The sequence below is a fragment of the Salvelinus namaycush genome, chromosome 34, assembly GCF_016432855.1.
Source record: "Salvelinus namaycush isolate Seneca chromosome 34, SaNama_1.0, whole genome shotgun sequence".
NCBI classification, from domain to species: Eukaryota; Metazoa; Chordata; class Actinopteri; order Salmoniformes; family Salmonidae; genus Salvelinus; species Salvelinus namaycush.
In genome coordinates this window covers 5788624-5802906 of record NC_052340.1, presented here as the reverse complement: position 1 = coordinate 5802906, position 14283 = coordinate 5788624, and the positions used below count along the sequence as shown (strand labels likewise).

General features: G+C 42.3%; 1 protein-coding gene across 1 annotated transcript; it reads right to left on the bottom strand.

Moving 5' to 3' along the window:
- Window positions 1-333: 333 nt before the first annotated feature.
- LOC120028845 (rho-related GTP-binding protein RhoU-like) lies at window positions 334-11733 on the bottom strand. Its single transcript, XM_038974090.1, has 3 exons — window positions 11257-11733; window positions 9181-9239; window positions 334-2740 (listed from the first exon to the last, which is right to left on the bottom strand). The coding sequence occupies exons 1-3, from the start codon at window positions 11471-11473 to the stop codon at window positions 2285-2287; spliced, it is 732 nt and encodes a 243-aa protein (XP_038830018.1). The 5' UTR covers window positions 11474-11733; the 3' UTR covers window positions 334-2284.
- Between the last annotated feature and the right edge of the window lie 2550 nt (window positions 11734-14283).

The following is a 14283-nucleotide window of genomic DNA, read 5'->3' as shown; positions in this document are numbered from 1 at the left end:
TGTCATAGATAATATTGGAGAGTTTTTAGGGGAGCTTTTTTTTTTCTTCAGGAGAACCAAAGAGCTATTCCTATAAAGGGACACGATTGTCAATGATCATCCACCACAACCCAGCACATTCTTGAAACAGAGAGGGTGTGATGAGGGTGACGAACACAATGCTCCTCAACACACATTTACATAGTGCTTTTATCTTTGACCTCAAACGGAGTGTCACCAGTATTCATTTTAGACTCAATGGGAGATAGGATTCATTCAATCCCTCACACACTCCACACGGGGTAAAAGATAGCATATCTCTCTGCAAACGCATAGAAACACAGATACACGCCATGTTTTTGTTAAGATTTCACATTTATTTCGATCTCTGTTGCTTTTATAAACAGTCCTTGACAGCGAGTGAAACACTTCTGTCTCATTCTGTACCATTTAGGGTGTTTTGTGACGGATACAGACCAAAATGTACACAATTACCCTGAAAAAAAACAAAACATTGTTAGACAAAATATACATTTCATTTCTTATACATTTGTTTGTAGGGTTGATCAGTGGCTGTGCATTTTATAGTTGATGCCCCAAATAGAGGGATACACACAGAGAGCATACAGACAGGCTTCTGAAAAATAAGAAGCAAATACAATTGGTTTCGTTGGCGATTCGCCCCGTTATCATAAGGCTGCTGGAGAGGAGAACGAGAGCCAGTGAACTCAATATTTGGGCTTATAGTACTGTAATTACAAAAATGTAGTGATCAACAGTGGAGTGAAAACCTTGAGACTCTCACAGAAGGGTGAAAATCAAACATTTCAAATGACAAAGAGAGACAGACACTGTGCAGTCTAAAGGCCATTCGCCTGGCATCATTGGCACGACACCAACAATGTATTTGGGCTAAGCGTGATAAGTGCAATTTACAGTGGCACCACTCCATGACCTTGTGTTCCTCAATCTAATCTCCTCACTCTGACAGAGTGAGACAACGCTTTCAGCAGTTTACAGACTCCCATCAGTTGAGGAGTGGCTATTGGAGGTCTGACCATTAATGTGTATTGATGAGGAGCACTTTTCTGTCTGGGGAACCCAGTCCCTCACTGTGTGGTCTGCTAACAGTGGCAGCAGCTGTATCAACAGACACAGTGTAACGCTGCAGCAGACAGACACAACCTGGGCTAGAGACCTCAGTTGGTCATGTGGTTAAACACGCACACACATAAATACGCACACATAAACACACGCACACACACACCAGGCTTAACCCTCCACCCCCTGGCTTAATGGCAATGACAGAGTGACCACCACCAGAGGACCATGGGGCCAGGTCATGCTGCTGACAGTGATGACTACGGCCAGGTGGAAAAGTCCCTTATCAATACCTCTAAAGTCTTGTCTGTAAATGCAATTGATACGATTGTAGATGTGAACGTATTGTAGTTGTATTCGTATAGTAGCGCCGTTTGAGTTTGAGTTGAATTCCACGTTAATCCCTCGGTTTGTTTCCGTCTAGCTCTACCAATGAGATCTATCGGCTGTTTGATTACAGAGTCATGTGGATGGCATAAAAGATGTGAACATATATAAGGTATGACGACGGGGGGAATACATACTCTATGCAGCACAGCATGATAAAGTATTTGAAACATTTTTTAAAGGGTGGCGTATAAGAGTACATCCCAGTCTTTTCCCCTCCCCACCCATCAGTTCATATAAAAGTCATTATTGCTCCGAGTTCAACTCGCTCTTTGCTCCATTGTATTGTCAATCACGTTGATGGTTTTACCCCTTGATCTTCTGTGACAGCACTCTGCTCAAAGGTTAGAGTTCAGACCAGCTCAAGCAGACAGGGAGTGGTTGGAGCACAACTCTGTCAGTCTCTTTGCAATCAACCAATCAGTGGATCTCCTCCAACTTGAGACACTCTCACTCCCCAGTCCACCCCCTCACTCCACTAAGCCGTAGGTCCTTGGTCATTCATTTTGACTAGGGTCGCAAAATTCCCTGAACTTTAAAAAAATTCCCAGGTTTTCCTGAAGTTCTAGTTGGCAGATTCTGGATTCCCTGCTTATTCCCTTCTGATTTTGGGAATCGTCCAACTGGGATTTCGGGAAAACCAGGGAGTTTATTGAAAGTTCCCGGTATTTTGCAACCCTAATTTTGAAAACATGGGGTCATCTGAGAGGAGCTAAGACAGAAGTCCTTCAATCCGTTTGAACAACATAGGCTCATCTGAACACGTTTCCAGTCCCAGTTTCATAGTCTTAGTCAATATCCCTCTCCTCTTCTCCCTCTACTGGACACAGACGTACTTCTTCCACCACGACTTGGACAGTGTCTTCATCTTATCGGCCGTGCTGCGCACCTTCCTCTCCCGCCGCGCCCTCCTATCGGCGTGCTTCATCCCCACGGCAATGGCCGCGTCAAACACCTCCTTCAGGTTCTTCTGGGTGAGCGCCGAGCACTCCACGTACGCCACGGCGCCCACTTTGTCCGCCAGGGCGCGGGCGTCCACCTCGGCCACCGGCCTCTCCCTCCGCCGGGCCAGCTCGATCAGCACCTTGACGTCCTCGCGCAGGTCACACTGGGTTCCCACCAGCAGCATGGGCGTGAGCGGGCAGCGCCGGCGGATCTCTGGGACCCACTTCTCCCAGACGTTCTGGAAGGAGGCAGGGCTGACCACGCTGAAGCAGAGGAGGAGGGCGTCGGTGCGCGAGTAGCAGAAGTGACGGAGCTTATCGAATTCATCCTGAGGAGAGAGAGAGAGAGATAGGGGACACGGGGGCGTTAGTGAGAGGTTGGCATTCAGCAGTAACAACACAGGGCCAGTCCCATTATATATGAACCCAAAGAAATGGTGAACTGAGTATCTTGAAAGTGGTTGACTTGGCATAAACATTGTAACACGTATAGAAGGGGAAAAAAGCATATGGGACAAGATGTTACGGAAACTATATTTCCAAAATAATTTGTGTTTATAGAAGACAGGTGAAGAGGGAGAGTGGATAGACCAGCAGTGAGGATAAGTTCACTTCTAAAGTATTATTTAAAAATACTAATTCTGCTGTATACTATACTTAATTGTCTTGACGTTTTGTGGCTCCGAGCACAGATGATGTTATATAAAATCCATCAAGGTCTTACAAACATTTTCCAAAGCACCTAATCCCTAAGTAGTTGAGTTTTACCAACTCTAGTGTGTGATGTATTTCACTTCAAGGTTCACACACAAACAAACCAGTTTCACAACAACACATTTCAGTAATCGCTTTATAGGTCAATGCAAAACAAGCAGGCAGAATGTCCGTGGAAATAAATGGTGGTGATAATCTTTCCATAACAATCCGTGTGAGAGAAGTCTGTTTATGTTGAGCAGTAACCTCCTCTTTTATATCACACTGATCTCCCAAATGAACACCGTGGAGCCACAGAGCCTTGGGTAACAAGGGCCTCCCACATCCTTGATTACACAGATTAAGCCTGGCAGGAACTTGACACAAATCCCTCTCTCTTTAACCCTTTTCAGAAGCCTGACAGGGAAAGGTACTTTTTTATATTCAGTAGCCTCTGAGTGGAATAGTCTTTTCCCACACTTTTCCTTTCCAAATCATACTTTCACCTTTAGTGTTTGCAAACTGAGGTGATGGCGCAGAGATATTGGCTAACATACAAAATGCATCAATCTTGCTGAGCGGGGAGTGACTTTGTTTAATTAACAAGGTAATTCTCAGGAAACCAGTTATAAAATGTCTGTAGCAAATTGAGTTACATAACCATGATGATCTGCAAAAATCAACTGTTATTCTGCAAAAATCAACTATAATTCTGCAAAAATCAACTATAATTCTGAGGACTAAGATGTTTAGTTTTTGGAAACTGTAACGGCAGTCTAAGTCGTCGTCGTCCTCAGACGAGGAGAGGCGATAAGGATCAGAGGACCAATACGCAGCGTGGTAATTTTCCATAATGAATTTAATCAAAACAAAACAATACACTATACAAAATAACAAAAGAACATACCGTCACAGTCCTAGCTGGTGCAGAACACAAACACAGAGACAGGAAACAACCACCCACAATCCCCAACACAAAACAAGCCACCTATATATGATTCTCAATCAGGGACAACGATTGACAGCTGTCTCTGATTGAGAACCATATCAGGCTGAACATAGAAACAGACGAACTAGACACACAACATAGAATTCCCACCCAGCTCACGTCCTGACCAACACTAAACAAGCAAAACACATAAGAACTCTGGTCAGGACGTTACAGAAACGTGTCTTATTTTCAATACATTCTTAATTTCCGCCTGATTTTTTAAACATTTTCACCCCAATTTCACATTACCGAAATGCAGCCGGATGAAATTTTCAGGTAATATTATTTAAAACATTATTTAGAAAAACCTAACTTATTTGAATAAAACAAAATATGTTGCTGTAGTTTGTCAATAAATCATAAAAATGGTATACTAGTTGAAGTTTACATTAAAGTATAATATTTATTACGTGCAAACAGTGTCTCATTACCGTACCACTTTCTCAAGTTCTTGTAAAAACTACAATCGGTTTTTAAATAAAGTTTTATTCACCCATGGTGGATCATCTAGAGGAGTGGTCCTTAGCTGAGCACAAGTATTCACTTATATGCTTTCAGAAAAGGTTATTATTCTCAAACACCCCCTTCACCCTACTTGGCTTTCCCATTATCGAAACGGTTAAGGACCTCAAATTGGGGAAAAGGCAGATTTAATTTTATAATAATTGTATAATTTCATTAGATATATATTTTTTTTCCAGTGTTATGTTTAACTAACCTTTATTTTCATTAGGGGAGCAATGTAAAAAAAATATTATATATAGATTTGCTTATTGGAACTTCGAAAAGTGTTACGGTAATGAGAATTTTGTGAATTGGTTGGTAAAATGCACATCTGATCAAAAAACATAATAATTATGCAATAGATAAGTACAGATCCTAATCTCAGTGATTCAGAAGGCATTTCGTGAAGAAAAAAAAACTAAAATATTTTTTTTACAGTTTTGTGAGAATGACCTAACAGCCATGGCAGCAGTTGCTATCGTTTATCTCAGGCGTTCTCAGAGTGCGGTATCTGTTCTCCTGCTATAAAAGTGCATATATGTACAGTAAGTGTTTGTTGACTTTGCATGTGTTTGCCCCAGCTCTCTGTGGCTGTGAGAGTGGAGGATTTAGAAGTTGTGTACAAAGTAAACACATCCATTCAGCCCGAAGACGACTGTGAGGAGTTCACTACAGTGCATGTATTCTGGGAAGTGTTTGGGCCTTGTGTTCATTCCAATGGTTGTGAACTCTACACTCAACCAAACACAGCCAAGTCTTCTTAGGAAAAACACCTTGGATGATGTGATTGTGTTTACAGTACTGGCAGTGCCCTGCGGTGCTAGTGAACTTCCCTATATATATATATGTGAAGGGCACTCAACTTGTACTGCACTGACTCAGATGACTGATGATTGGCTAAAATAAACAGCTAATAAGATGATAGTTGGAGCTGTATTGTTAGATTTCAGTGCAGCCTTTGGTGTTATTGATCATGATTTGTTATTGAAAAAAACTCACTTGTTATGGCTTTACATCACCTGCTATGACATGGTTGGAGAGTTACTTATCCAATAGAACTCAGCGAGTATTCTTCAATGGAAGCTTCTCTAACATCAGATATATACAGTGCGGTATCCCTCAGGGCAGTTGACTTGGGCCACTGCTCTTCTCTATTTCTACAAATGATGTGCCACTTGTCTTACAAGAAGTTAAAATTACTATGTATGCTGATGATTGCACACTCTACACATCAGCACCTACAGCCAGTGAGCTCACTGAGACCCTTAATAAGGACTTACAGTCAGTGTCAGAATGGGTGATTAACAATAAATTGGTCTTAAATACATCTAAAACCAAAAGTAACGCATTTGGTTCAAAGCATTCTCTTAGACCTAAACCTCAACTGGAGTGGGGCATAAACCTGAACTCCTAGGACTAACATTGGATGATCAGTTGTCATGGTCAAGTCATATTGACAAAATTGCAGTGAAGATGGGAAGAGGTATGTCTCTTATAAAAAGATGTTCTGCGTTTTTGACACAAAGATCAACTATACTAGTTGTTCAGGTTTTGATTCTTGTCCCATCTTGATTACTGTCCGGTAATATGGTCAGGTGAAGAAAAGAAGCTGCAGCTGGCTCAAAACAAAGCAGCACGCCTTGCTCTTAACTGCACACACAGAACTAACAGTTGAAGTCGGAAGTTTACATACACTTATGTTGGAATCATTAAAACTCGTTTTTCAACCACTCCACAAATTTCTTGTTAACAAACTATAGTTTTGGCAAGTCGGTTAGGAAATCTACTTTGTGCATGACAAGTCATTTTTCCAACAATTGTTTACAGATTATTTCACTTATAATTCATGGTATCGCAATTCCAGTGGGTCAGAAGTTTACATACAATAAGTTGACTGTTCCTTTAAACAGATTGGAACATTCCCGAGAATGTTGTCATGGCTTTAGAAGCTTCTGATAGGCTAATTGACATCATTTGAGTCAATTGGAGGTGTACCTGTGGATGTTTTTCAAGGCCTACCTTCAAACTCAGTGCCTCTTTGCTTGACATCATAGGAAAATCAAAAGAAATCAGCCAAAACCTTAGAAAAAAAATTGTAGACCGCCACAAGTCTGGTTTATCCTTGGGAGCAATTTCCAAATGCCTGAAGGTACCACGTTCATCTGTACAAACAATAGTACGCAAGTATAAACACCATGGGACCACGCAGCCGTCATACCGCTCAGGAAGGAAACGCGTTCTGTCTCCTAGAGATAAATGTACTTTGGTGTGAAAAGTGCAAATCAATCCCAGAACAACAGCAAAGGACCTTGTGAAGATGCTGGAGGAAACAGGTACAAAAGTATCTATATCCACAGTAAAACAAGTCCTATATCGACATAACCTGAAAGGCCGCTGAGCAAGGAAGATGCCACGCCATAAAAAAGCCAGACTACGGTTTGCAAATGCACATGGGGACAAAGATCGTACATTTTGGAGAAATGTCCTCTGGTCTGATGAAACAAAAATAGAACTGTTTGGCCATAATGACCATCGTTATTTTTGGAATAAAAAAGGAGAGGCTTGCAAGCCGAAGAACACCATCCCAACCGTGAAGCACGGGGGTGGCAGCATCATGTTGTGGGGGTGCTTTGCTGCAGGAGGGACTGGTGCACTTCACAAAATAGATGGCATATTGAGGAAGGAAAATTATGTGGATATATTGAAGCAACATCTCAAGACATGAGTCAGGAAGTTAAATCTTGGTCACAAATGGGTCTTCCAAATGGACAATGACCCCAAGCATACTTCCAAAGTTGTGGCAAAATGGCATAAGGACAACAAAGTCAAGGTATTGGAGTGGCCATCACAAAGCCCTGACCTCAATCCTATAGAAAATTTGTGGGCAAAACTGAAAAAGCATGTGCGAGCAAGGAGGTCTACAAACCTGACTCAGTTACACCAGCTCTGTCAGGAGGAATGGGTCATAAATCACCCAACTTATTGTGGGAAGCTTGTGGAAGGCTACCCAAAATTATCCTAACTGACCTAAGACAGGGAATTTTTACGAGGATTAAACGTCAGGAATTTTGAAAAACTAAATTTAAATGTATTTGGCTAAGGTATATGTAAACTTCTGACTTCAACTGTACATGAACAACATGCATGATAGTCTTTCATGGTTGAGGGTTGAGGAGAAATTGACTAAATCTCTGCTAGTCTTTTTAAGAAACATTTGTGTGTTGAAAATGCCTAGCCACTTGTATAATCTATTTGCATACACTTCAAACAGACATACATACCCCACCAGACACGCCACTATGTGATTCTTCACGGTACCCAAACCAAAACCAGATTTAATGCGTCACTCATGTCATCGTGGAATGCTCTGTCACAAGAGGTTACTCAGGCAAAAAGCAAATTTAGCTTAAAAAAAACAGATAAAAAACTATTTATCACAGTGCCTCTCCTCTTTATAAAGATCATATTTAACTGTACTGTATGTAAGAATATGCATATATTAAGTGTGTACATTGTATATTTGTTGTCTCTTGGTGTCTCTCCTATAAAAAAATCTATATTTTGAATTTAATGTTATATCTTACGTTGTTCTTGTCTTTTACTGTTCTGTACTTTGTCATGTATTCATAGGTTTTACGTGGACCCCCGGAAGAGTAGCTGCTGCATGTGCAGTAGCTAACGGGAATCCTAATCAACTAAACTATGCTCTCTGGGCTGGGTTGTAGCTATAGAATAAAATTACGACACCACCCATGCCCAGAGAGAAAACACCAGGGCTTTCACAACCTGTTCTCTTTCTAGAACAATCTAACCATGCTAAAAAGGCTTAGCATGACGCTCAGAGCTCAGGCGCACGACTCTCAGTTACACCAACCGTGCCTGCCTATGCCTGCACAACTACAGAGAAAGGGGGTGTGGGGAAAAGAGGAAGAGAGCAGAACGAGATTTTAAAAAACATGCATTAACAGCTACTTTCTGCGATTGAGTCATCTCCCTCCCTCGTAGCGGTTGCCACACAATGTGGCTTCAACCCAGATCTGTTCTAATGAGTTCCCGCCGTTCTAACGCCTCTAACCTTTCCCAAATCCCCCCTCCCAACCCCCTTACCCAAAAGCTATGCCAATGGATTTGCCTGGTTCCCACTTCAGATGTAGAGTGGCATCAAAGCCCAGGAATTCATTTCTCTCTAGGGGGGGTGTTAGAGAGATATACTCAGGAGAACCAGCGGGCCCCACAGCTGCCACAGAGTAGTGGTAGAGCCTGGGAAATAAGACGGTGGCCCAGAATGCTGCCTTGGGCAATACCCACCAGCAAAGACGACATGCAAGACAAAAGCCAATACCGTCTCGGACTCTAAAATCATGTAACATGTATGAGAACCAAGCAGAAGAAGGAGAACGGCCGTTGGGGAAGTTCAGTGGTGCTCAGCATCATTTTTCCTCTGGGCATACATGCCTGTGACAGAGAGCGGCGAACGCAGCGATGCAGCACCAATAGGTCGAAGCATACTATGTGGAAGCACTGTATGTAGTATGTGGAGTGTTGCTCTGCTGCACGTCGATATGAGGCTATGGTTCTCACCTGTCCAGCAGTGTCACAGAGCTGTAGCCTCACAGGGTGTCCATCCACCTGCACCACCGCTGTTGGGAGAGAGAGCGAGAGAGAGCGAGAGAGAGCGAGAGAGAGCGAGAGAGAGAGTGAGAGAGAGCGAGAGAAAATCAGCAGGGCTATAGTCCCATCTGCCTACACATTGCTCCACCTGACACTTTAAACAAACATACACACACACAGAAAGGAAGAGACCCCTGACAGAGAGAGGCCAGCCCACCAAAATATCCTCTGGGAAAAACCAAGGCAAGCCAGTTTGACGTACTTCATACCCCCTGGACACAGTGAACAGAAAGCTCACACATCCCCCTAACTCAGAGTGGCGGTCTTGTCTCGCCCACCCACTCGCCCAGTTAAAGTAAAAGGCAATAACTACTCTCTTTCATACCATATTCTGTTCTTTCAAGCTTTGAAAGCCATGCCAAGCTGTCTACAGAGGAAAACAAACCGGATTTGTTTGTTTAGTGACTCTCCCAATAGCTCTCTCCAGATTGGAAGAGTGGTATGAGTCATGCCACTAGCAGTTTCATTATAGGCCATGTTTCAAAAGAGCCCAATGTGGTGAAGCTTATGGAAGTGTTTACAAGGCGCCCGGGGTATATGGTCACATCACCTGATCAAAGAGCAATGGGGACTAGTCCGCCGCAGCATCGGACTACTCCTCATTAAAACCCAGCGCCTATTGTGCAATCATTCCCAAATCCCTGACATATGATCTGCCTTGTATTCCACTCGGGCCCAAAACTCTCTGCCCTCCCTCTCTCTCCATCCCTTCCTCCCTCTAATTCCCTCTACCCCAAGTGTCACCTGTGGAATTGCATAACTGCCCAGAAATCAGCTTTCAAAAGAGGGCTCTGATTCCAGGAACGGATACATGACATCATCAAATGGGGCCCCCAACTGCACAATCCCTCTCTGTCACGAGGGAGAAAGACAATCTCTGCTCAGAGCCATTGCAACAGATGTGTCCATTCCATTATAGCAGACAGACGGCTTTCAGGTCAAGGCTGACAACAACGGCCAGAGTTGTGCAATCCAAAACCATGCCTGCCTGCGAGAAGCATGTTCAACAAGAATGTTCTGTTCATTTTAGGCCTTATAACTTGGATTTCTGAGGGCAGTGAGAGAGGGATGAATTAGTGTGTGTATGTACGCCTATTAAAATATGCAATAGTCTCATTCAAAACCTTCCATAGCGGTTGGCATAAGTATACTTAGGTGTTTAGAATGATAGAATGGTTATAATAGATGTATATTCCTGATGAACAGTTAAGTAAGGGTAGCTGTGTCTATCATTTTGAATGGCCATAAAGAGGGTGTCACATTTTTCCAATCAAGCCTTCCCTAGACTCCTATAGTTATCATGTCATGCAAGTTTAGATTAATTCAGACATTGTGTTTTGGTGGAGGTTTCCTGAGATCAAAGTTTACAGCGAAAACTTCAAAAGGAAGAATAGGCCTCTCCTGAGATAATGACGCGCCAACGTCAGTGTGTGCGGGCGTTGTCATCACTTGCCAACCGAGGTTAGTTTCAACAAGTATACCGTTTAAGTTTTCAACCATTTCGGTACGTTAGACAAACATTTGCTGGTGGCTACGTTTTGGAAAATGGAATTCTGCCAACTGGAAATTACAACAGGCCCGGGCGTATAAAATGACCAAGGCGCATAATATGTATGCAATAATACAAATATCTGCAGACAGACAGTCGCTGCTGTTAGCCTCGAGGGCAGCAAAATGACACAAGAAAAGTTAGGTAAGATTCGTTCCGCAGAATGGGTGGCTGCAAGAGAGATCCAGCGCATTTCCCCGTTACAATGTAACAGATGTTCACTATGGTCAATTAAACCTTTGTTACAATGTAGCAATGTGCAATATATGGGTGTTGGCCCATAGTCAAAATCAAAACGCAGCAATGTGCAACAGAAAACATGTTTTATGTTTATTTTATCTGGCTGGGAAGATGCAGATTTGATGTCTGTAGGAGACAAATCTATCATTATTTTTGTCCAAGAATAGTGCCACAATAAATGGTTTTAACTGGCTCACCTGAAAAGTCATCAAACGCAGTGGGGACGTACTTCGTTGGATAGCCATTCGTTGTGTAGCTGACAACTAGGCTGGTCTTCCCAACCGCTCCATCGCCGAGTAGAACACACTTCAACACCCGCTCCTGAGCCTGGAATGGCCGGGAAGTTTTGGGTTTGTGCGGCGGCACTGGAGGAGCCATGGTCTGGTTATAATCCATTGGAACTGGAGGTGACATTCAGCACTGGTTACGAACACCTTTTCCTTACTCCAGTAGGAGCAAATAAAGAGAGCACCATGAAAATGTGTTCCGTAGCCTATAATATATTTGTCAATTAGACAGGTTGGTCTATAGCCGTTTTTTTTATTTGTTAGAATTCAAAGCAGTAGTCTTGTGCTCTCCAAATAACTAATAATCAGTGTTTGTAAAAAGTTGAAAACAGGCACTTCTCTCGGTTTTGAATACTCCAATCTGTTAGACATTGGAGGAGGAGGGTCTGCCTTATAACTTCCAGCATGATTTGACTATTCCCTCCCCTCCTCCACCACTGCGCTTTGAAAGGAAGCGAGTTGATGGGCACGCCTTCTGTCAGTGGCAAAATGAACATATTCGTGTTCTTGTAGGTTTATGTACTGCAGGGGTTCCCAATTACATTCAGCCGCGGGCAGATTTTTCCTTGAGCGGATGGTCGGGGCCTGAACATAGTTATAAATAAATTGGGAACAGATTTCCTAAATTAAAGTAACTTTGTGCTGATTTAATGAGGATTTTACAGTCTTTTATGTCCAACAGCGAAAATGATCAAATATATATATATACAAATGTTTTTCTGCTCAGAATTGGAGAACTCTGGTGTTCTGTATTCAAATGTAGTATATTGAACAACGCACATACTTAATAGACATGCATTTGTGTAGCCCACCATTCCCTGTTCCTATTCATTTTAGATTAACACGAAGAGAAAAACTTGAAAGGCAACCTTTGGAGAACTTTGACATGCATTGCCCCTTTGGGAATTTACCTGCTAACTATTTTAAATGAGGGCCAGTAACTCAAAACATAATTCTACAAAAAAATGTTGGCCCTACCCTTCAACTGTTCATGACTAATTGGCTTTGTCAAGCAGCTAGTTGTGAAAGGAGACATTTCTTTGACACCCTTACCTACTCAACATGCTTGAAAGTGAGTGTGGCACACCTTTGACAGATTTAGGCTGATGCAATATTATTTCAATGGCCTACATTGAGAACAGATTAAACAAAAAGACAAAGCCTATGTGCCTACAAACTAGGCCTAATACACATTAATAACACCTCGTTTGAGGTCAGGGCATGTTGAGACTTGTCAAGGTAAGCCCAGTTTAAAAGGCCCAATATCCTTCTGTCACGTGCCGACCTTTTAATAAAGTACAAGCTGAAACGCCAGTGAGGCCCATGGTCGAATTTGGACTAGGCCCATAAATTATGTCGCCTACAGCACTATATTTGAGACTTGAGCAGGCAGTACTGCATTTCCAGTCGATTCCGTCATTACTGGTTAATTTTACCATCGGGGTTTCCCTTTACCAATTCTAAAGATATCTCAGCCTCGTGGATATCTGCATATTAAATTCTGCAGAGTCACTGTCAAGGCGACTTCACAGTATCCAACTGGCTGTCCATCAAGTGTAAATGTCGTATTCAAAACATCAATCAAAATGGAGTGACACCTTCACTATTAATCTGTGACACAGTATGACTGTTGCAGTACATGCATTGGCTTTTGTCGCCTCCCTGTGGTAAAAAGCTAGTCATCAAAATGCTCTCCCTTTTTTTCTTTCTTTTAGTTTAGCTTTAAAACGTTTACATTAAAAACTCAGTCTTCTCTCTCTCTCTCTCTCTCACACACACACACACACACACACAAGGTGGTGTGAAACGCAGAAATGAATCAAACACTAGACTCACGTCAAAATGTTGATTTATTTTTCAAGATTTTGTTTAATATATATATTATTGCAAGATTCAACATTTGGATACCCATTTGTTTTTTGATCATACAAAATTATTCATGTTGGTCTATGCATAATACAAGTAATGACATTTAATTTTAGGTTTGTTAAGACTTGCTCTCGTGTCCTTGCCTCTTCTAAGGGATTGTGTAATAAAGTCTTCCTGCGACCATAACCCATCACACCACTCATCTTCCAATTCACCATCTACCAAGGGTTCAGGTCTGTCGTGGGCTTCCGGCATCCTTAGTACTGTGTAGTGAGATCAGTGCAACATACTATAGGAGGGAGGGAGACATCAAGTGTTGGCGAACAGGCCACATCATCTAACCATGTCCTGGGATAAAGTTAATTCTAACTCTTAGAATTAAGGGTTGTGGCACACAGTCAAAACATACAATAATAAGGCAGGGGAAAATGTACCCTTAAAAAACAGGTCTAGGACTATTACTAAAGCACACTGCCAGGCTGTGGTGAGGACCTGAAGGCAATAGATGTGAGGTGGGCATTTCTGTGGCAGCATATTCTGAAATGTTTCTTTGTGAAATGGTAATGATGACGATGATGATTATAAATTATTGTGAAATGACTCTAAAAAAGCCTTGGTTTCAGTCCGACGCGAATGGCTTGTTACAGAAGACGTCTAGGAGCAGTTATCGAGCTAGTCATTCATTCCCTGACGACTCCAACGGAATTGTTCCACTGCTCTATGTTCGCTACATACTTCGGTCTGAGACTGCCGTCGTTTAAGTCGTTTGTTGGGACGTTTGGGTAGCCAGGCAAAGTCATTCAGTTCATGCACTAATGGGACTGTTGACAGGAAGGCACCCATTGAGTTATCGCTGTCAAAACACCCTTTCAGGCTAGACGTAATCTCGGAAACCCAAAACTAAAATCTCACGTAATTGCGTCAGATGCTCATTTAGGTTCTTGGGTGAGATGTATGAGAAAAAGAAATTAACAAGACTAGTCTCCACCCCCCTAAACCGAAACCCTCAGCCCAAACATGGGCCAAATGTTCCCTCCCCTTCTGAAATTTGAAAGATACAAACACCTG